The sequence below is a fragment of the Podarcis vaucheri genome (genome assembly GCF_965113315.1).
Source record: "Podarcis vaucheri genome assembly, chromosome: 3".
Lineage (NCBI taxonomy): Eukaryota > Metazoa > Chordata > Lepidosauria > Squamata > Lacertidae > Podarcis > Podarcis vaucheri.
This window is the reverse complement of record NC_138761.1, coordinates 48,678,084-48,702,714: the sequence shown is the minus strand read 5'-3', so window position 1 is coordinate 48,702,714 and position 24,631 is coordinate 48,678,084. Positions and strand designations below refer to the sequence as shown.

Sequence of the window (24,631 nt, the reverse complement as noted above, 5' to 3'; positions counted from 1 at the left end):
TACCAGGTTGCAGTTCTATACCCACTTACGAGGAAGTATGCCCCATTGAATGTAATGGGACTTCTGAGAAGAGTTGTATTGGATTGTGCTATAAATGTGTACAATAATCAATACAATGTATTACACTACACTGATCATGATTCATGTTTTCATATTTCCAAAGTCTGACAAAATATTTCTCTAATATCTCAGGGCACTGATGGTTGTTACAGTGTGCCTATTTTGTGTGTTTATCATACAAAAAGACAGGAAGGTTCCCCCTCCTGCTCCATTTTACGAATCATCTGTTACGAATTCATCATGTTATGAATTTTCTGCATTTGCATGGTGACATCACAATAACATGCCTCCTGAGTTGTCCAGGAGGAAACATATTCATTCTTCTCATTTTCCTTTCTCCAAACATGTTGGTTCAGAAGATGCCATGATACCAGGAGGTAAGTCTGGAATTTCTGCATTCAATAATGGTGCAGCTTGGTTGTTCAAGAGCCCGTCCTCTCAGCTCTGAAATATGGAAACAGGGCTTTATTCAAATTAAATAACCACTCAATCCCTTGGAAAATGGCTTGTGGAGTGTCGCAAGTTTCTGTTTTGATATCTGCATGGAGTCAGTGGCTGAAACTGTTTAATGTTTTGGAGTTGGATGTCATTAACATGCTGATGATACCCAGCTCTGTTTTTCTATCAAGATCCAGGAGCTAAAGCTCTCCCGTGAGCCAGTGTCTGGCAACTGCAATAGACTAGATTGAGGATGTATAGGTTGCAACTGAATGCAGATGAGGCATAAGTGATGACAGTTGGGGGTCCTTGGAGAGAAAAAACCCAGTGATGGGATTTGCCTTCTTTTAATTGAGTAGTTGTGCATTGTAGGGGATCTTTTCAACCCTTTCTTAGCTTGGATTCTAAGAATTCTTGGTTACTGCTTCTACCTATCATTTTTACTGCGCCCTTTCCTGATGTACAGGGACCTGCCCAATATCTTACACACTATTTGTAATATGAATGGACCACTATAATGCGTCCTGTGGGGCTGACGTCTTGCTAATGCAGCACTTCACTTATTTGAGGGAGTAGGGCAATGGAAACAGATAAGATCTGTGTAATTGCTGTACACTCCTGGCAAAGATGAGTCCATAGGAGAGTCTGAAGCTAGCTAGTATGAGTTTAGAGCAGGGGACTGACCAGCAAGGAGTTTGTACCCACTTGAAAGCCATAGGTCAGAAAACAAAAGTAGTCAGAAACAAGTCTTTCAGTACCTTGGACAGGGAAGAAACTCTGGCGGAGACAACTTCTTCTTAGAAGGACTAGCTGCTGAGCTCATGTAGTTTTTCAGCTTGACTACCACCTCACCAGGCTCTGCCCCCTTACTGGAAAATGGAGATCCTTTAAGGAGCAAATCTCTGGCCTGGAGCCTAACATTTTGTTGTGTCTCTGTTGCCAAGCACTTTGCCTGTGGTGGCGAACAGATGGCACGCAAGGCCTTTTGTGTGTGGGTGAGGAGCAAGGATGCTGGTTCTGTGATGGTTCCTGGATCCTGGACTATAGTCTCTGGGCATCCTGACTGAAGGGTTTTAGACAAGGGTCAGCAAACCTTTTCAGCAGGGGGGCCAATCCACTGTCCCTCAGACCTTGTGGGGGGCCGGACTATATTTTTTTTTGGGGGGGGTGCATCTCTGAATTCTATGCCCCACAAATAACCCACAGATGCATTTTAAACAAAAGCACACATTCTTTTCATCTAAAAACACCAGGCAGGCCCCACACATAGCCCAGAGATGCATTTTAAATAAAAGGACACATTCTACTCATGTAAAAACATGCTGACCATCCGCGGGCCAGATTTAGAAGGCGATTTGGCTGGATTTGGCCCCCGGGCCTTAGTTTGCCTACCCATGGTTTTAGGTTCAAAGTGTCAGATTCCTATGATTGCTGGACTCAGCTTGAGTTTCAGTTCCCAAATCTGGTGTTTGTGTGGGTGATATTCCTGACTCATCTGATCTCTAGCCCTCAAAGTCAGTGCCCAAATCACTTTTGGTAATCTGGATCTTGACCATTGCAATGACACTGGAATATTTTTCTTTGAGCCATAATTAAAGGGGGGGGGTTCACCTTGGCCTCAGTAGACGTATAAAACCTGTGCCCTACTGGTTGACTTTGATCTTCAAAAGAGGCTTCCCTTGCCGGGTTAATTTTCACTTTTTGAGAGGTGGTAGAATTAAAGTCTTGAGGAATTTTTAGTGGGTTGTTTCAAAATGCTCCTTTCAGAGCTTGAATTTTCTGTGCGTGGCTTTGTGCCTATTGTGCAATAGCCCCTAAGCCCAAGAGAGTACTCACTCCCCTGAGATGTTGCCATTTGTTTTGCATGGTTCTCAAAAAAGGAAGAAGTCTAGAGGCTACTGAGGCCTCTGAAAGACATCTCCCATGACAAGCAGCCCATCACGATCCTTCAAGTCCTCCCTGGAGAAAACCTCAGAACCTTGGGAGCTATGCCCATGTACATGCTGCCTCCACCAATGTTAAAGGTGCTAGAGATCTCTTGGGATTATTGGAGATTAATATCATCCACCACCCCACTTAAACGGGCCCTTCAAACAAAAATATGGTGAAAGTAGATGATAGTGAGACTTTGAATGACAGCTGAGAACCAGCTTGACAGAAATGCCAATCCAGGAGATGCAGGAAGGAAAATACTGGATAATGTCCACCTGAAAATGTGCCATGTTCCCTGCATTCCACATCTCTCTGCAACAGCAGCATGCTGCAACCAACAGAGCTATCCAGGCTGTTTTGAAACTTAATAAAAATATAGTAAAAGGGGGATCAATTGTTTACAATTGAAATCTATCTTATCCTAATATCATTCACAGTTTTAGAATTTTGCACTGGGAGGGAGGGATATTCTAAAGGATTGTGAGTGGTTGTTTTTACTGAGTGCCTTGATGTGTACCTGTAGCTTGATGCAGCTGATATACTGGTTTTGACCCATTATCGTGAAGGAGGAGGTGTTGAAAGTGTGCTGTGCAGGATTTTATAATTGTTCATAAGAGTTATAGTTTATTAAAAATGTTGCTGAAAGATACGTAAGAACTTATAACTTCTTGGATAAAGTGTTGTTTGCTTTGTTGGCAAAAACTGCCTTGCTACTTGTACCTCTGCAGTAATTACTCCCTTGCAGGCTTTGTTCTTTCAGTTTTAAAATGAGTGGTACCTTGTCTCATGAATGGCCCTATTGCCCATTAAGAGAAATATCTTTATTGGTGTTTCTGCCAGATTGGACCTTATGGGAGGGCCAGCTTCTGAGCTAGTTGTTAATGCTCCTTTCTGACATGATGACTAATAGTCCAATTGACTTCATGTTGAGCAACTGTGGGTAGACATGCTGAAGTAAGAAAGATCACATCCGTGGCTCAATTATAACCTGCTTTCTGGGATTTAAAATTTGTCTTTGAATGCTAATTGTAACCAAAGCTTAATGTGCAATGTTAATTCTCCACAGCAATATTTTAATGGCATCTGTTTCTTGGGATCTGTTTAATTTGGCAGAAGTTATGACTAAAGAAGAGGTAGCAGTGCTTTTGAATTTACATAGATTTGAATTCAAAGCTATGCAAAGGTTTCATCATATTGTTGAGATATGTTTTGCATATTACACCTGTAATATGTGCTGTGTGTTCTGAGAAAAACAAAGAATCACCTGCACTTTCCCCCCCAATTTTTTTATTGGTTTTTACAATATTATAAACAAACAAACAAACAAACAAACACACAAGACAAACAAACATAACAAACATAAATCATAGCCTTATTGAAAATTACAGTTATTAACTTTGTTAAATGACTTCCTCGCTTCCCCTTGGTTGAATTTCATTGCATGTCCTTGTAACAGTTTTCCAAATCCCAATTTTTTTGAAATTTAACTTAAACATTAACATCCTTAAATCTTCTCCTTATAGAGTTAAACATATTAATTTATCACTTAACATAAATAAAATCCTAAGCCCATTAAGTATCTGCAAGCTATTTCCGGTTAGTTTAACTTAACAAATTTAACTAAATAATCATTAAATTTATTCCATTCTTCCTGATATTCTTCCTCCTTCTGGTCGCGGACTCTGGTTTCTCTTCAGATCATATAAATCTTTTGCCTTTTAAGAATCACCTGCACTTAACCACAACCATCAGAATTACTATGCAGAAATTAGCTGTGGGAAAAGCAATGTTCACTTTCTGTGATTACACAGCTATATTGTACAGAGAATATACAGTGGAAATCAGAGGAGGGGAGCACAGAGGGAGGAACATGATTGGGAACAGCTGGCATTGTGGTGCAGTTCTGCAAGTGACCACTAACTTGTCTGTTTTGAGTTGTTGGGAGTTGGATGAACTGTAGACTAGAAAGGGTATATGTGGCGTGCTCAAGTATCAGTTGCTTTTTTTTTACATTAGCTTGGGCTGTAATGAATTCAGTTTGTGAGTTGGGCATAAATAAGTGGCAACATATGAGATTGTTTTTTATATGGGTCTGAGCCATGTGCTTCCAAAACTGGTCAGTCTTCTGCTGGGTTTGAAAAATGTTTTATCATGCTAGTGGTCATTCAGACTATAACTCAAAGAATGCAAATTTTCTCTAAGAAACCACTGGCTTAGTGTAATATACATGGAGGGAAGGTAATTATTTTTTTAAAAAAATGGAATAAAGGAATTGGCATGTTATATCATACTTCTTAGGATCCCACCTGTCTGGTTTTTGACCACAATAAAGATAGATTGAAAGATTGATTGGGATCCACCAAATCAATGAGACGTCCAAGTTAAAATGTTTAAAATTGAGGTATTAAACTAATAGTATTTAATAAGCACAGAACAATCATGGTTCAATTTGTGTTCCTTAACTACTTTCTGTCACATTCCTGGCATGTACTGTGCCCACTATTTTGCATGTAGTAGAACATTAATCTGATTGCTATCTAAGCAAGAAAACATGAAAATGGCATGAAGCCTCATAATATGATTCCATGTTAAAACTTTGAAGGCAATTAGAAATTTCTTTATGAAAAAGTTTTTACAGTGTGCATTGAATTCTGGAGATTGTTGTTGTTTAGTTGTTTAGTTGTGTCCGACTCTTCGTGACCCCATGGTCCAGAGCACACCAGGCACTTCTGTCTTCCACTGCCTCCCGCAGTTTAGTCAAACTAATGCTGGTAGCTTCGAGAACACTATCCAGCCATCTCGTCCTCTGTTGTCCCCTTCTCCTTGTGCCCTCAATCTTTCCCAGCATCAGAGTCTTTTCCAGGGAGTCTTCTCTTCTCATGAGGTGGCCAAAGTATTGGAGTCTCAGCTTCAGGATCTCTCCTTCCAGTGAGCACTCAGGGCTGATTTACTTAAGAATGGACATGTTTGGTCTTCTTGCAGTTCATGGGACTCTCAAGAGTCTCCTCCAGCACCATAATTCATAATTCTGGAGATTCCCTATTAGATTGTTTTTAAACTGTAGGTCATGCAGGGATGGAAGTAATCTACACTGGTCTTCTGCCGCCTGGGCCTGAGAAGCAAACGGCTTCTCCATCTGCCACCTGTTGGAAAGTAGCCTGCAGGCTGTTGCTGATCTATCTGAGAATCTGATAGTTGTAGGGAATGCAGAAATTCAAGCACTGTGCTTTTGTGTGCTTTTGAATACACTTTGTGTGCTTTTGAATACACTATGGTTTCATTGAGGACCTCTTCAGATAGCAGAAAAAATGTAGCTGCCTCCCTTTCTAGTAATGTTCTGCCATATATATTTTTCCTGCATATAGCTCAACTGTGTTAGCTTATACTAAACTTAAGGGTTCTTTAGTGTATGTATTGGGAGTTGTCATAAATATATTACTCACTTTTATTATAGGTTCAATCCTAAATATTGTTCATGCGAATAAGTATTTTAGGTGAGGTATGCCTTTAGCTATGTCAGTGTTATGGCTCAGATTATAGACACAATAAAATAAGGATGCAGAGGCTGGAAAATGATGCAGCTGTTTAGAGTAAGCAAGAGGGCAGGGAAGAGCTTTGAACCATCTGTTCCTCTTCTGCATACCTTTGCTTGCTGCTTGAAGATAATGGGCACGCATGGGCTATATTTTTTCACTTGGGAGTTCCACTCTTCTTCATGAGCAGTGTGAACCTCCGGATGTAAGGCTTCTTATATTGCCAAAATGGCACCATCCATGCACAAGAGGGGAGGTATCAGGAAGTATGAAGTAACTTGGCAGAAGTTTTAAAAAAACAAAACACTTTGAGAGGGGAGCGTAAGGATGGAGAACCCAAAACAGCCAAATTAGACCTTTAAGCTATGGAACACTGGATGAAGGAACAGAAAACCAAGGGAAGAGTTCTGAAATCCTGGAAGAGAGCATGGATGGGCGCTTGAATAGTACCACTTCATATTGCAATATTTTCTTGCAGGTCACACCTATACTTGTTTCTAATTGTACAGGTGTTGTGAAGGGCAGGATACAGGATGGCCCAGAAGGAAAAGCAGAGAGCTTTGGGCTGGCATGCAGTAACTTGGAGTGTTGTGTTGCCAATCATAGCATCATTGATGGAATATATGAGAGGCCTTGGGATGCTGCAGTCCACATTCAGAGTGCCAGATCATAGCCTTTGATATCCCAAGCCTTTTAAGGTATGGTTGATGGAGTTGGATATGTTTAGCCTACAAAAGAGGAAACTGAGGGGAGATAGGATAGCCATCCTCAAATTTCTAAAGGGCTGTCACATGGAAGAATAGAAGCCGGACCAATGATTTTAAGTTACAAGAAAGAAGATTCCAAATAAACACCAGGAAGAACTTTCTGACAGTAAGAGCTGTTTGACAGTGGAATGGACTCTCTTAGAAGGTGCTGGACTCTCCTGCAAAGGTTAGATAGTCATCAGTCATGGATGCTTTAGTTGAGATTCCTGCATTGCAGGATGTTTGATTAAATGACTCTCGGGGTCCCTTCCAACTCTACAATTCTATTATTTTATCTAGGCTTTCATAACCCCCAGATTTGATTGCTGTAATGCACTGTATGTAGGGCTGCCCTAAGATTGGCCAAGAAGCTGAAGCTAGTGCAAAATTCAATGGCTTGAATACTCACTGGGACAGAGTGTTGCCACCATGTCACAATGCTGCTGAAAGAATTGTACTGGCTGCCAGTTAGCTACTGAGCTTAGTTCAAGGTGCTGGTACTGTTGTATAAAGCCCTACATAGCTTAGGACCAGGACACCTAAATGACCATATCATCTCTTATACACCAATCTGATCACTTCTTCAAGAGAGAGCCTTCTGCAGGTATCTTCTCATCAGGAAATCTGCATGATATAGGACTTGGGTCTTTTAGAGTCGTGGTACCTACCCTTTGGAAATCTCTTACTACCTGAGAAATATCTTCTCTGTTGTCTCTTTGGCACCTACTGAAGGCTTTCCTTTTCAACAAGCCTTTTAAGTGTGGATTCTTATCCCAGTCAGTCTCTTTGATGAATTTTAAATTGTTTTTATATGTTTTATTGTTGATGTTTTTATTGTTAGTAGCTTTGGGGTGTTGCATGGATGGAGTTCCTCAGTGAAATGAAATGAAATCAATAATAAAGTACTGCCTTTTACTATATTAAAAATGGTAAAACTTTTAAAAATAATAATGGTATGAGTTGCAGTTCCTTTTCCTCAGTGAAAGAGAAATGCTTGAAAGCAATCAATAATGAAATTGTCAGATATACAGTGGTACTTTGTGTTACGTACCATCCCCCTTACAAATGCTTCGGGTTACGTTCTCCACTAACCCAGAAGTAGATGCCCTTTGCTGCGAACTTTGCCCCAGGATGCAAGCAGAAATCGCGCTCCATCGGCGCAGCAGCGGGAGGCGCCATTAGCGAAACCGCGCCTCATGTTATAAGCGGTTTCCGGTTACAAACAGACCTCCAGAATGGATTAAGTTTGTAAGTGTTCAAAGCCAATTCATTTTCTAAAACTAGGAACTGCAAAACAGATAATCATTCCCAAACTATCCATTTTCCTTATAAACTAACTCAGTGGCTTATTTAGGCTCCTTAACAGTAAGAAGGAGTCCTCATGGAACAGTGTGGGTGGGACTCAGTGGCGGAGCATATGCCCACGCTGCCCGGGGCGGGTGTGCTCCCGAGGGGGCTGGGGCACGGAGGGTGCCCTCCCAGGTGCAGGATAGACACTCAGGTGCACAGAGCAGTGCACGCGCCCTGCAGCTGGGGATGGAGCGAGCCGCCGATGGCGGACATTCGGTGTACCACCCACCCGCAACTCCCAAGCCTCCCCCTCAGCTGTCAAAACAAAGGGGGGAGGGGGGAATGTCACCAGTAAAGTGGTGCAGCTCCCCCCGACGGCTTGGGATAGACTTGGGAGTCGCGGGCGGGCAGCACACCAAATGTCACCCCCCTCAGCGAAGACACCTGGGGCGATTTACCCCCACCACACATTCCTTCCTCCACCCCTGGTGGGACCTCTAAGTAGAGAGGAGTAGGGTTGCAGTGTTAGTCATTTTGTATTACCGCAGTCCTGATTCCAGCTCAGTAGTGGCACCCCAAGTTTGGAACTTGCTCCCTTCTGAGGGATGAATAGTGCTGATTTGGTTTGGTTTTCTGTTTCAGTTAAAGACCTCGCTATTAGCCCAGGGTCTTTACTGGAGTTTAGTTTACTATCAGAATGGATTTCAAATATTTATCCAGTTGTGATTTGTCCACCTACACTTGATTTCTCCATAATAACTCACAGCAGCTATAAGTCAACAGGGTAGATAGAATATGGTACCGAAGGTTAAAAAACACACACCATGCCACGGAATATTGTATCCATAAAGCAACAGAAATAAATGATCAAGGATATGCAAGCTCCATTGTAATGACTCAAATATGCAAAAGAGGCATCTTGATCCCCATCATTTCTGAATTCCTGTTGTTCACATTGCTACCCTTAATATATATGCTTTCCTTGCATCACCTTCAAATTTCCCATGAGACGGGATTCACTGACTTGTTAAAAACTTCTTCACTTTCCACCCTCAACAAGAGAATTGTGAAATAATGTAGGACAGAGCCTCAAATGTTTGTTTAATGGTGCATGCCTTGTTTAATGTGTCCTAGAAGAAAATGTTGGTGTGCTGTTTCTACAATTCTCTTCCACTTTTTTGTTTGAACTAATATAATTTAATTCAGTTTTGTTTTGTTTTGGATTGAGGTTGCAATCTCATGATGAGAAAGGGGGAAAGGGAACTTGATTGAGCTAGTACTGTACGCTGTACTGTTTTTAACACTGATTGGGAGCCGCCCAGAGTGGCTGGGGAAACTCAGCCAGATGGGCGGGGTATAAATAAATTATTATTATTATTATTATTATTATTATTATTATTATTATTATTATTAGCAGCCTATCAGTGTACCAAGAGCTGTATAAGCTCTTTAGTCCCATCAAAATTACCCTTGTGGTGAATTAAAACCACTATGGCCTTTTGCAATTTCTGATCAGGTCAATCAGTTGATTACTTTGGAGAAGAGTGTTAGGTTAGTAATCGGAAATAAGTTTATTAAAACATGTTTAAACAATTTCCCCACAAACTCAAAGCACTTTACACTAAAAACAGCAACACAAAAACAAACAAATCAATATCTGATTGCTTAATGGTTTTGTTTAACTGCTTGGAAGATTCTGGTGTGTGCAGGCATAGGAGTCTTGTTGGGTTTTTTAAAGTTACTTGCCAAAAATGCTGTTAATGCAAAACACTGGAAATCTAATGGTCTGTATCAAAACTCAGTGATTGAAAAAAGCACTCTTGGTAGTAGCAATGGACAAGCTAACTGTATTGTTATGATTCTGGAATGATTTTGCGAATAATGAACTGTTGTAGCAATGGGATGCTTTGGCGACTTATTGGAATAATTACTGTAATTTGCCTCAGCTCAATAAACACCTCTCTTTCTGTCTTGTAACAAATACAGTATGTAAAATAATGATAGTTTTAGATGATGCTCTTTTTGTTTCTTGTTTATTATTTTGTTTTGCTTATTATAATGGCCTCAGATGTGCTTGCTGTTAAAAAAGGGGAAAGTAAATGTGCTCAGTGCTTTTTACACATAAAATGAGTCCACCAAGTGATACTAGAACTTTGCCCTTTTTGGAGGGTGGGAGTCTAACTTGTTCTGTTAATAGTATATGGTTGAACATTTAACTTTTCTTTGTTTCTTTTTTGCTAAAAACATTGTGACAAACTGCTGTAGCGAATCTAGTGACCCAAATCTATAAGCAGCTGGACTAAAACATATCATAGGATGGGGCATGAAGTGCAGTGATGGTTTGTCAGAGGGCCAAACAAGATGTGGCATTAAACATATATTTGAGTTTAATATGCAAGCAGCTGCTAGAGGCGGGCTATTAATTTCTGACATTGCAGTGTGTCAACCTCCTTTTCTCTCTTACCATGGTCCTGACAAAGCTTTGGAGCTACTATTTGTGTTCAGAGAAAATCTCCTACTGGCAGAAACACAGAGCTTTCATGATAATAAGTAAAATGAAATATTTGTGAAATTTGCTGGTGCTCCTCTCAGCAGCCCTGGCTGGCAGCTGACATATTTATGTCCCAGAAAGATGACCCAGTGTCTTTCGAAGGGGCATTCTGTGACATAAGCTTGGCAGCTACCAGCCAGTAGCTGTAGGAAGATCAGCCTTCACCACAAAATATTTGATGGTGGGGGAATCAGAGAAAAATACAGGGCAGGTTGGTTCCTCCTTTTATCCCTAAATCTCCCCCAAGTCCTATGCAAAGACTTCCAGTTACTCAATGAAGCTTTCCCCCCCCCATGTGCCCCTATGTCCCCAATTGGCTGGGGGGAAGGTCAGGAGAACAGCACATGGGGGAAGGAGAGAGGGGTTTCGGTGGATCTGGATTCTTGTGCAGCTGGAGCATTCATCATGATGCAACACAGAATTCCACCCAGTGTTTCTAGAAATAGGCAGTACTCTGCAGATAATTCATTCTGGAGATACTCGCTGGTATAACTCTGATCTGTATTAATGTAAAGCTGATTTATTGTCCATAGTCGGCTGCAAAAGTATTAAAAGTGCACCTGCACACCATTATTCTTATTGCTGATGGATTGCAGGATCTCTGCTTGTTTTGTTGTATGTGGATTATTTTAAATTTTTAAAAAAGTAATCAGTTTTTTAAAAAATGATTTTTTAAAAAGGAGACTTCAATGAAGGTTAAGTTCAATGAAGGTTAAGGTTAAGCCACAAAAATAAAATCTTGTGTTCACAACACGAGAGTTCAGTATTCACATCTAATAATAGAGGCTGTACATAGCTATGATTATTAGTTAGCCATTGACAGTCTTAATCACCATAATAAGTCGAATCCCATTGTAAAGCCACCTTTACTGAGTCTATGCCATTGCTATATCTTGTGTTAGCCAATTCTGTAGGTATGCATTGTGTAATGAAGTTCTCCCTTTTTTTTGTCTGTCATGAATCTGCCACCCTCAGTTTCATTGGATGATCCTGAGTACTATATTAATTTCTCCAAACCATGTATAATTTTATATTTTCCTGTCCTTCCCTTCCCTTCCCTCCCCCCCCCCAAAACCCCCTATATATTCCCAAATGCTGTGACCTTTCTCATAGTGGAGTTATTCCAGCCCCTTGATAGCTCAGTTGTTTAAAGCAAAGTGCTGATAATGCCAAGGTTACAGGTTTGATCCCCGTAAGGGACAGCTGCTTATTCCTTGCAGAAGGTTCGACTAGATGATCCTTGTGGTCCCTTCCAACCCTGATTCTATGAATAAGCATGTTGGTTGTCATTTTCCATACCTTTTCCAGCTCTATAAGAAACTTTTCTTTCCAGGAAAGTTTTTTGCTTTTACAAAATATGGCTTGTTTAAAGGAGGCGATCAGCAGAATGGAAGGGGGCTTTTAACTCTTTCTGGGCAGACAGTGGCACTGAGACCCACCTGAAAGTTCCGCAGGTCCACTGGTGCGTCCTGGTCTACTGTTTGAGAAACACTGCACTATTTACTTAATATAACTTTCATTAGTGGAATATTCATTTAGTGTGGATCCTAGTGCACATTGTAACCAATTCTTTTAAAGGTGCAAAGGGAAGTTTTTTTCTCTTCAGAGTGCATATATACAAAGGCTTTTTCTAAAATAAATAAAAATCAAAAACCTCCTCTTGAGGACTTTAGCTGTGCATGAGGTCCCATTCTAAATCCAGCTTAAAATCACAAGTTCTTTAGTGAATAGTAGAATGCCAGGATCAACTTTAAAGACAAACAAATGAAACCAAACAGAAAAAAGCTGGGTTGATGTGGCAGCCTTCTGGGACCTGCAGCAGGAAGCTGGTGTTTGAGTTTTTATTTTTCTCTGCTGGTTGGTGGGTGAAAGTATAGTTTTGTTTTTTGCTGATGTGCTGCCAGCATTGTTATTGCTGTTAGGGGTAGGGTTTGTTTTTTCTGTTCTATTTTATAATTCATTTATGTATATATTCTTCATAGTAAGTTGCTTGGAGACATGTTAGGTGGCAAGGGACAGATAAATTTAATAAAGAAATAAAACTTAAAGCGATATGGAAGTCTCTAAATAATGGAAACTCAGTAAGCTGAATACCTCAATGGGCATGCCTCTCTGATTTCTGCTACTCAATTTTTTATGGTCTCTTTACAAAATTCAAAAGTAACTAAGGAGGATACAAACCTTGGCACACATACCCTGGAGTTAGCCCCAGTTAGAGCTTACTTTTCTTGGTAAACATGCATATGATTGTGCTATTAGAATATTCCTCTTCAACACATTTCCACCAAAGGGAAAATATTATGAATAAATGTAGGTGTACTATAATTTCCAGGTCTATATCCCTCAGCAGTTTATGTGTTCTGGCTGCCTTTCTGCCTGTGCTAGCCATTGAGTGCTTGTTCCTAAGGCAACTGCAGCCAATTATTCCCACCCAAAGTACCTTTAAAATGTCTTGAACTGTGTTGCAGATCAGTTCTGAATGTGGAATAGCATCTTTTAATGGATGTGCAAGATAAAAGCAGACTTATCTTCCTGCATACATCAAGGAATCATTTCTACTTGTAAAGAGCAGTAGTGAACAATAGTTTATGCAAAAGAAAATAAAAATGCTTCCCTCCTATTCCTGGCAAGGATGGTTAGACTGGATTTATCTTTGGTCTTTGTGCCAATGATTGGGAAGGTATTTAAGCTCAATTTATCAATATTATTATTATTTGTATTCTTTTACCTGCCCTTCACCAGAGAGTCCTGGGGAGGATTACAGCTTATAAAAACACAATGCAATGAAACAATAAGCAACAACAATGCCACCCATGACCCCAAAAGAATACTCCAATACAACACATTACAAGGAGGACAACAAAACCAATTTTTCAATTTTCAAAGGACAGGGAATAAAGTAGGGCATCTTCAGCAGCTAATAGAAACAGATGTAGCTCTGTGGGGAGTTCTCCATTATTTTGGTTCATCACCAAGAAGGCTCTTTCACAAGTCACACACACAAACCTCTGCGGGCTTGGTGGAATTACCAGAAGTGACTCGTCCACTGATCTTAATTCCCTATAGAGAAAGAGGCACTCTTTCAGATACTTGGGACCCATTTTTTTTAAATCCATAAGCACTAATGTGAACACCTTGAATTGGACTTGGAAGCTATTATGCAATCAGTGTGGCTACTTCAGAACAGGTGTTATATGCACTCTTACAGATGCATGTATAATACATAGTGGGAACTATTTATAGAACCATACCTAATCATTCTGAAATCTCAGACCACTATTAAGTCTACCAGTTGACATACTCACAGTGAGAATCTGGTTTCAATTTTTGAATAATGGATTATTTTTACTATTATCTACTTATACTAAATAGAGGAGGTAAGCTACATTTAATGAATAAACTAGAAAAAAGCATTTCATATTAAGTAAGCTCATGTTACTCACTGAAAAGGCCATGAATGTCTGTTGGGAAATAAAGAGGCAAAAGGGTAAACAGAGGAAATGAATGAAAAAGACAGATGTAGGATAAAATCTAGACTAAAGCAGGGAAAAATAGTTTCGTACACAGTTCTTCTGCCTCTGTTTTATTTTATCTATTATATAAAGTGCAGTACAGGTCTCTGCAGAGTTCACGTTACTAAACAGTAACATTGAGTTAATGATTTTATGTCCTGATCTTAATCTCCCTAATCAGTCAAAAATTACACTGAGATTTTGTAGAAGCAAATGAAACAATGACTTGGGCTCAGTATACATATGTTAGAGGTATGGAAGCTGCAACAGCATGTGTGCAACAGCACGTGACCACATGTGCATCTGCATACGCTTGGAACCATGAGGAACACTCCAAAGTCCACTGTTCCCTTTGGACAGACAGATTACCAGTCTGATCCCTCCAAGAAACGTATGGCAGGATACATGGGATTAACCCCTTTTATTTCTACAACAATTCTTTGAGGTAGGTTCGGCTGAGACATAAATGACTCATAGTCACATAGTGAGCTTAATGTCTTGAGCAGGGTTTTGGATGTGGTTCGATGGACACAGTTACCACTGTACCACATTGTTAAGAAACAAATATCACAAGGGTCTTTAATTTTTTTTATTTGCAATCTAAAGTACAAAAATGGTTTAACTCATTAAATTATCATCCTACAATATGCATTTCTTATGTATTTATTATACATGTATATAACTTCCTTTAAGAAAGTTCTCAGGGCAGCTCAGTGGCACTAGCAAAGCTTTGTCACTCGGCCAAACCATATCTGAGTCAGGAGATCCATGAGTGTGTGTGTCCTTAAAATAACTACAACAAAAATCCTCCTTCTCTCGTAACTGCTTTAAATTTTGTTGCCGTCACAGCACTGAAGGGGATGTATGTTTAACCTTTTCTGCAGCATTTTCCTGATTTAAAGCTCACCCTTTGAAGCTGCTATTAGCCCTGCTGGGGGCAGTTGTGGTTGGCGGAGTGGCATAGACTTGCTTTCTGAACACTGAATTGACAGGAACTAGTGTCTCTTCCCATTCCTGAAAGGGGAAGGTGCAGGAAACTCAGTGTGATGCTGTTGCAGCAGCAGAGCCATTCTGGCACTCCTACCACCACACCTGCACTGTGCTGAGCTCCCCATGCATCACTCCTCTCCCTCTCAGAAACCAGCAGTGACACTTGGTATTTAGAAGGCAGGTAAGCAGTGCTGCCCCACTGATGCTACTGGAAAGGGACATAGTTAAGATAGAAATACTTAAATATTTTCTGCTAGATGACTAATAGCAGCTTGGGAAAGTGTTCTCTTTCTGGAAAATGGCATAGGCAAAAGGGTTAAATACCATCACGGGAAATTTAAACCAATTTTTAACACATTAGGAGACCCATTCATGGATTTCCCACATTGCCTGTGGCTTAAGTCTTTATTGGCAGAATTGCTCTGCCTTCAATGAGAGCATTTTGTAATCACAGTCCCAACTGAAGAACTGGCTGATTTCTTTTCCCCATCCTAATTGCTACTTTCTTTCCAAGGTGGAAGAAAAATCAAGTAACTGTGCAGAACAACTACTTCTCTACATGGTACATAAGGTTTCCTTTCCTTGTATAGTTGCTTTTAAATTAGCCTTTTCCTCTAGTCTCAGCAGTGAACAAGACAACTTCAGCGTGAAGTTATTTCAAAACACATTTTAATTTTTGACTGCAGTTTTTATGGGGAAATAAAAACAGGCTAGAAGCTGTGGTGGAAAAGCCCATGCACTGTTTTTTTAAAACAAGCTTTCTTCTCCCACCTTTTTTCATGGAGGGGCTATAGGACAGTGGTCGAATTTGCCTGCTTTGCATGCACGAAGTTCCAGGTTCAGTGCCCGCCACTTCCAGTTTGTTTGTTTTTAAGGCTCACCTACAAGTGATGGGAAATACCCTGTTTCTGGAACCCTGAAGGGCTGCTAGCAGTCAGAGTAGAAAATGTTGCACCCAATGGATAAATCAAATAACCTGGGTTAAGACACCTCCTTGCATTTGCTGTGTTCACCAGCTCTGTAGAATGGAGATGGACAATCATTGTCATGACGCAAACCACTAGCAGTGACCCAGGCAGTGACTTCAAGGGAGAGATGCCAGATCAGGAAGGCTGAGATAAAATACGTATTTTTAAGTTAATTTTTAATAATAAAAAATTGAGTTTTAAATATATTTGAATATGAATCGAAATACAGAGTTCCATGGAATTTTTTTTATTTTAAAAATTGCAGATTAATATAGAAACAAGACTTACAAATGAGCACATGCAAAACTGACATGAAATGGAAATACAGTGATCTGTCCATCCCTGTGTCCAGCTAAAGAATGTAACCTAGGAGGAATATGTAAGAACTGTGTTAGCACCAAGCACTCAGGGAAGAAGTAATTTGCTCCCTTGGACCTGTCCAGGGTTCTGAAGGAGCTGTCTTTGATTACTCTTGTTTCCCCGATGTCACACTTTCAGCTTTAAAGTGAGCAGACAGTTCTAGCTCATTGGCCTCAGACTGTTTTCTATCCACTGCCAGACTTTTCCTTCTTCAAACCTCATGTTAGATTCATCTTCAGTAGGACTGGACAATCATAGACCTGCTCTGTATCTCTAGAGTCAGCTCTTCAAGTTATACAAGGACACTTCACAAGTGTTAAAAACTTGTAGGTTCGACAGGGCAGGGGTGCCATCTGTTCACTTGAGTTGTAGTAGTAGAACCAGAAATGTCTAAATTCCTGGGTTAAAATCAAGGTGGTTTCCTTGATGAACAAACATGCCTGTGCTTATGTGAATCTAAGGTCAGGTCAAGGACAAAGGAAGTTCTTTTGGTTGCACAAAAAGCGGGTTGTGAGAGCAGAAAAACAGTGACTGTACTGAACTTCTATGCTCTTATTTGAGGTAGAAGAGATATTTAAACCCTAAGTTCTTGTGGCCTCTATGGATTGTTGATAGCTTACATTAAATTACTCAGTTAACAAATAAGAATAACATCCTTATTTCCATCATGGGGCCTGAAAAGCTGTGTAGCAAAAAGGAAGAGTGAATTATTGAAGTAACAACCAGTCTTCTTCAGGTTTTTGGGTTGTTTTTTTTACAAATGGCCTAAAAATATTCACATTAAGTTGTACTAAAACATATACTAAAGAGCAACTACTCTTAATAAAAGGCTTTGTGGCAAAGTTAGTATGATTCTTCACTGAACCTGATGTAATTTCTGTCTGTGTGAATAGCAGTAACCTACAATGGTTCACTGAATATGCTAAGCACTTGCAACAATGGACTTGTTTGTGTGAATTCTTCACATATAATTTCCACTTCTTGGTGGTTGAGTTGGAGGGCTTAGGTGCAGCAAATGTTTAATGCCTGCAAGGTCCTCTGGATGTATGCTGAGCACTGGTCAGGTTTCTGCTAATCCAAAGAGTACATGAGATATAGCTTGATCAGCATAGTGGTCCAGTCCAAAACGGAGGCTGTAGTTCAGTTCTGTAGTGTCCTGCTTCCAGCTGGTATCTTTCTTTTGAGGAACAATTCTCTTCATTTGCAGTTTAGTGCTTCAGCATTAAATCAGCCCTATAGGAAGTTGTGACCAGGAATCAGCTTTGAGGGCTCCCAGCTGCTCCTGAGGAAACAGCATGGGATATGACACAGATGGCCACTTTGGAAGTGTGGAGGCAAATCATCGAAAATTAGGTAGCTTAACTTGTGTGAGTGGAAGTGCTTTGTGCTAGCACAAAGCCACCACCATATACAACTCAATGGTATTTCGCTAGAACTGTGTGGTATAAACAATAGCTTGATCTATAAGTTTGTTCTGTTAAATGCTTTTGTGTGCATGCACACTTCTTCAGATACACTGAAGCAGAAGTCACCAGACCCTTATATATAGTGGGAGGGTGGGTTATTTCTCAGAAGGGTAGTAGGAGATGGGTGATTGACTCAATGGGTATGGTAAAATGGGTATATGGGTATTTTTTTATTTCGACTGTGTCAGGTCAACACAGCTACCTACCTGGATCTTGATCTATAAGTCCTTTCATTTTTATTATAGTTTGTGCTCTTTTAATTATCAGATTAAAAGGCTGGACTATAGATGCAACAGAGATGGGGAGATGCAATACGGGAATCAAAAGGAATCTGTTTTCAAGAAGGACAGCAATAAAGAATGTTTGCCTGTCTTTTTTAAAAAAGGCAGAATGTTTCTAATTATCTAGTTTCTTTATTGAGGAAAATGCAGTATAATCTGCATTTTGATTCTTATATTCCATTCTGTCAAGCACAATCTGGCATAGCATTGAATAAAAACAGCACTCCCCACCCCCATGTTGTAGGAATGCTTGCATGAAAAACGTTGTTTTAGATCACTGAGGCTTATAGGCTAATGAAAGGTCTACTTGGTCTACTTGGCTATGACCACTCTTTTGTCCATAACATACATTAAAACCAAATGAATAGCCCAGTAGACATAAGTCTCCCCAGTGATGCAGTGGGATAGTAAACAATCCAATCCACATGTAACACTAAGCCATGCCATGGCTTAGCATAAACAGGCAAACAAGCAGGTTCCCAGAGAAAAGATCATTACTGATTTCCTCTTTCTTCAGTGTCACTGCCATGCGGCTGTAAAATAACCTATATTACATCTGAGTCTGGGCTTATCTCCAGACAAACCATGAGAGGTGGCCAAGGTTTGTCCTATGACTTACCCTTTCTGGTTTGTTTGGGTGAGAAGATGCTCAGGACTGATTTGAGTCCACCACCACCACCTCAGCAATACAATTGGATCCCTGGATGCTTTAAGCTGAAGTTCAGCATCAGCTGGAAATGTTACTGGAAGTGGGGCATTATCTCAGTCTTCACATAAATTGCACATACTCTAATGATGTTCTGCAACACAAGCAACAAGTATCTTGGCAAAAAAAATGCAGTCTGAAAAATGATCACACCCTACTGAGTGCAACAGAGCTTACTTCCTAGTGAATATGTTTAGGATTGCGGCCAATGCACTACAAGGACCATCTCTGCAATAAGAACTCTGCACAGTAACAACTAGTGCCAGTTTAGAGAGCTCTAGTCAGGATGAGTCCTTTGTATTTTTCTGTGGCAATGTTAGGAACAGAAAATTAGGAACAATTTTCTGAGAAGTAAAGATTGTGTCTGCCCCATATTGGCAATACCATCACAAGCAGCTCTGCAGTGTAGAGGGTTTTGATGGAGCTAGGGCTTCTGCTACCAGACTACTTGACTTCTTCATTATTTTTCTTTTGGTTGCCTTGGTTACTACAGTTAAACTCATTCTAGGTTTATCAGGCATTCTTACCTCTGTATCTTTTTGTTGCTTTTTTAATCCTTGAAGATTTTGTATGGAACAATCCTATATGGGTTATTCTTGCAATAAAATTGGAACATATGTGAGTAGACAAATAATGTTTACTGATTTATTCTGATTTCTTGTTTTTCTGTCTTCCCAAACTTGATTTGCCTTTAACAAACTACTTTTGGAAGAAATAAGCTTCCATTGAGGAATAAAAAGTTTACAAGGCTTTTCTTAAACTACATGTTGTTGCTTAGAATAGGGTGATGCATGGAAATGTTGAGAACTGTAGCTTTGAAGAAAGTATATTTATTTTATTTTAAAATTTTATATCCCACCAATTTTTAAGAAGAAATTCAGGGCAGATAACAACACAAAATCAGCAGTAATACAAAAAATATTTCAAATCTTAATCATTGCTGTGAAAATACACTGGGAGAGATCATATGGAAATTTGGGGTGCGGAGTCAGTCCTCCAACACCACCATCTAGGTCCTGTCTCTTAGGAATGAATAGAGACAGATTCTCCATTATGGCAACAAAGAGAATTTCCATGCCAAAGACAGACTGAAAAATGCTTGGAGCTGTGCCACCCAAATTCTCTCTCATACCTTACCCCAAAAGGGACATTCAATATTAGGTAAGGTAAAGGGAGCCCTGACTGTTAGGTCCAGTTGCGGACGACTCTGGGGTTGTGGCACTCATCTCGCTTTACAGGCTGAGGGAGCCGGCGTTTGTCCGCAGACAGTTTTTCCGGGTCATGTGGCCAGCATGACTAAGCCGCTTCTGGTGAACCAGAGCAGCGCACAGATACGCCGTTTACCTTCCCGCTGGAGCGGTACCTGTTTATCTACTTGCACTTTATGGCGTGCTTTTGAACTGCTAGGTTGGCAGGAGCTGTGACCGAGCAACGGGAGCTCACCCCGTTGCGGGGATTCAAACCGCCAACCTTCTGATTGGCAAGCCCAGGAGACTCAGTGATTTAGACCAGTGTTTCCCAACCACTGTTCCGCGGCACACTAGTGTGCCGCGAGATGTTGCCTGGTGTGCCGCGGGAAAAATTCAAAAATTCGAAAGATTTTTTTTTAAGTCAAATTTTCGATTGGGGCGCCGTCACTAGATGACCCCTGGGGTTCCCTCCCTCCCTCCCGCTCTGCGCCTCCCTCCTCCTCCGGGGAGGCCCTTCCTGGCTCTCGGCCAAGGCTTGGCGGCTGCCACTCACTCACTCGCTCGCCCACCCGTCCCTCCATCCCTGCACCCGGCCTCTCCCCCTCCGTCCCCGGCGCGGGGCTGCCGGGATCCGTAGACCCCTCGCCCTTGGGCTCCGCGCCCGCGCGGGGTGCGCAAACTACGTTTCCCAGCATGGCCTGGCGGGCCGGGCGTTTTGTTTGAAGCGCTCTTCTCCCGGCCATGGAATGAGCGCAGCGGCGGCGGCCAGGCGGGCAGGGGCTCTTCCGCACAGACCCCGCACAGCCTGCCTGCGCCCCCGCAGAGATCGGGCGGCAGGATGGAGCCCGGGGATCCCTGCGGAGGCGGAGCGGCGGAGGCAGAGGCTGCCCCCCAGGTAGGGCTGCGTCGGGGGGGGGTTATTTTTGCAATGCTGCATCCGCGCCGGAGGGGACGCATCGGACCGCAGGGAGACCCCTTGGCATGCGTGCAAGGCAATGCATGCGTGCAGGCGTTGCATGGAGTGCAGTGCAATGCAATGGCAACGCGGCGCCCTGCATGCATGCATGCAACTTCCACCGGCGCTCCGGACTTGGCAGGTGAGGGGGGTCCCCAGTGGGCGGCAGAGAGAGCCGGGAGGGCGAAGGGGAGCCGGGGGGAGCAGTGCTGCTCCCCGAGCCGAACCCGGGGGGAAACTTCGGCGTCGTTGCGCCGGGTTTTGGAAGCGGAGGCTGGCGGGGGCCCCTCACCTGCAAAACCTGGTCGCCTCTCATATATTTCATGCATTGCATTCATCGCCCGCTTTCTCCTCCAAGGAGCTCCCGGGGGCGTGCATGGTTCTCCCCGTGTTATCCTCGCAACAACAGCCCTGCGAGGTGGGTCAGGCGAGTGGCCCAAGGGAGCACCCAGGGATTGTCCTGGCCAGGTGGGGTGATTTGAACCCTGCTCTCTGCCCGGTCTTCGTCCTCATTTAGCCCCCACATGTGCATGACTGTGCATGACTGAGGTTTTCCCCCCTCGTCTTGGCTATGGTGTGAGTCTGTGCTGTTAATTAATGGGGTTCTGCCTTCGGAGAAGATGAGCCAGCCCTCAAGGAGGTGATTATGTAATTTGCTAGCAATTCATGTCCCTCCCGGCGTGACGCTGCGCGCTGACGTCACGGGGCTGTAATGGTGGTGTGCCTTGAGATTTTTTTCATGAAACAAGTGTGCCTTTGCCCAAAAAAGGTTGGGAAACACTGATTTAGACCACAGTGCCACCCGCGTCCCATCAATATTAGGTTATAGTTATCCAAATCAGAGGAGTCCAAAAATGGACCCCCAAATATTATGTGTGTAACAAAATGTATATAATACTTGACAGAGGCCACATCATTGACTCTTTCAATATGTAAGGTACCAAGTCATTGCTTGCAGAGGCATTTGTTACTCTGTACCAATCAAAATAGCTCCAGGCAATTTTACTTGCATGCCGAGAACTCTGATCACCGCAGTCCCTTAGCCTGAGGACCAAGATGTGAGAGCTCCACTCTAGGTTTTGTTTTGTTTTTTAAAAAATAAATTATTCTTTGAAGTTTGTGTTTGATAACAAACTGTTTTGTGACACTTGATTTTATGAGTAAGAAGACTAATTTCCATTTGGCTCTTTACCTTACTCAAAGACCCTGGGATTATATGGGCTTAAAATCTAAGTAAATAGATCCTTCACCTCTTAGGTCATGTGGTAAAACTGATTACTTCAGGGAATCCATTAAGCTTCCATTCTTTGTATGTATTTGGAGTTGAGATGCCTCTTCTTTTCAGATGGGTGGGCATAACAGAGTCTGCCCTTACTCTCCCACATCTCTCCCCACCCCAACACTTTGAAGTCATACTGCTTCCTTCCTCTCCACCCCCTGCACTTCAGGCACTGACTCTACATATCCAGGTTAATGAAGGAACAGTAGTGTTAAATTCTTGATATACTTCATGCATGAAAATTAATAAAAAAACTATGTTACAAGGAGGAGGAGGAGGAGGAGGGAAGCTGATCTGTGTACTCCCAAATGAGAAAAAACTTTTGGAAAGGCAGCTTCTGGATCTTTGGCAGCAATCCATTTTAGAAATTAATTTTTAGGCTATTTTCATTTGAAATTCATTTTTTATTAAATGTATAGCCTGGTTAGGGCAAGTTACAGCAATTTCACCAAAGCCAAAGTTTTGCCATGATGCATACTCTAAATTCTTGTGCTTCGCTTCCCCTTCGTTTTAAAGCAAACCTTGCAAGGACTGACTGAAATCAACATCTCAGCATAACTGTTTATATAAGTACTGTAACCTGAGGGATGAGGCAGAAGTATCCAGAGCCTCTGAGGAGCACATTCAGTCTTTGCACTACATAAAACAGATACAGTCACTGCAGTGCAACTGTTGAATTCACTGTGTTTTGTCATTGTTACTGTACATGTATAAAACTATACTTTTAAAATATAATTCTTAACTGATCATATTGTAGGTAGTTTGTAGGCAGGTGTTTAAATGAGTGGAATTGAAGCAAAATTACATTTTTTTAAAAATCACAAGTTGTATGAGCTAGCATAAAACAAATAAGCTAAGGGGGCTAAAGGCTTAAGCAATGCAGACATCAGGTAAGGCTCAGGTTCCCAAACATTAGTTGCTTCCACCATCCACTTTCCATTAAATTTAATGAACAATGATGCCTTACCCTTAATAAGAGAATGAAGGTGTACCGCTGCGCCTATCCTCTGTCCTGCTGATGAGACTGATTTATTACTTCATGTTGTGTCTTGCCAAGGTTACAAGAAGTTACCTCAGCACTGAGAAGAAAAGGAGTGAGAGAAGGCAAGGGGAGAGAAAAAATACTACTAAAATTCTGCTGTAAAATCATTTACAATGCAAACTTACATTTCATAGAATCATAGAGTTGGAAGAGACCACAAGGGCCATCGAGTCCAACCCCCTGCCAAGCAGGAAACACCCCCTGCCAAGCAGGAAACATTTGCTGATTGTGCAAATGCAGAAGGACATTTTATACTGCAACACAGAAGCCCGCTGTCAGGGGATGATTAGCTGCTTGTGCTTAAAATTGTGCCCCCTCAGAGTTTGTGCGGCTCCACAAACCTCTGTGTGTGACAGAGCTCCTCAGACATGTCTACTCTAGTCACTAGTAGCGTCTGACAGTGGCTGCCTGCGGAAGCGCTTCCAGCAAAGAAGCTCCTTAACGGAAACGCGTCTCCTGGACTCACGACGTGGCAGCTTCCGGCGAATTATGGGTCTCCCTACAGTTGCTTCTGACACCTCCCCGCTATTTTCGCTGGACGTGTCTCTCACCCCTTTCTCTCCCCTGCTGTTTCCTGCCTGGGCTGCTGCGTCTCTCTCAGCATTACTGAGATCCTCCTCCAGAGACCCCTCGCTCCCCCTACTGGTCCCTGCTTTGGCTGCTGACTCTCTCCCAGTCTCTGGGAGCCCTACCAACTCCCTTTCCTCTGATGTCAGTTCCCTGACATCCACCTCCCCTCCAGGGCCCCCTTCCCCCCCGCCCCTACTCTCTCCTCTGGGCGGTGAGGAGCTGAAACCCCGAAAAGAATCCTCTTCATCTTCAGACGTCTCGAACATTTCCCTCCATCGGTCTTCGTTCCGGCTCGCTGAATCCTCCTCCGCCTCGGAATCAGAGAACCCCTCCAACTCTTCTTCTTCGTCGGTGGTGGCGAAGTATTCCCTCCGGAACCTCGCCACTGGCTGAGGTTTACGAGGGAATCTCTGATGAAAAGTTTCTATCAAAACCTCGTCATCTACATCCTCTGCCATGACCCAGGTGTTTTCCGACTCCGGCTCCCCTGTAGTACAACGCCCCGTTTCTCTCCTCAAAACCCCCGGGTTTGTCTCCCTCCCTCCTGAGACCCCTGAGTTTGTCCTGGGCGTATTCATCCTGCACCATTCCCTCTACCAGTTCCCTTTGCCTCACCAATGCCGCCCCACACACCCAGCGGTCCTCGGGAATGACATGGGTCTCTTCGGGTGCACCCTCCCCCTCCAAATATTCAGGTTTGCGTGAGAGAGCGTCCGCCCTAACGTTCTCTGGGCCTGGCACGTAACAAATCTCAAAGTTAAA

General features: G+C 42.2%; 1 protein-coding gene across 2 annotated transcripts in view; it reads left to right on the top strand.

The window, feature by feature from the left end:
- The window catches only part of SLC35F3 (solute carrier family 35 member F3), a 97,330-nt gene that overhangs the window by 3,446 nt on the left and 69,253 nt on the right, over nucleotides 1-24,631 (top strand). The window contains exon 1 of one of the 2 annotated variants that reach the window (XM_082215072.1): nucleotides 280-437. The exons of the other annotated variant lie outside the window; for it this stretch is intronic. Within the exon in view, the coding sequence (XP_082071198.1) occupies nucleotides 344-437 (94 nt within the window). The 5' untranslated portion in view covers nucleotides 280-343. Of the gene's footprint in view, nucleotides 1-279; nucleotides 438-24,631 lie in introns of those variants that run through there. 2 annotated transcript variants of the gene reach the window in all.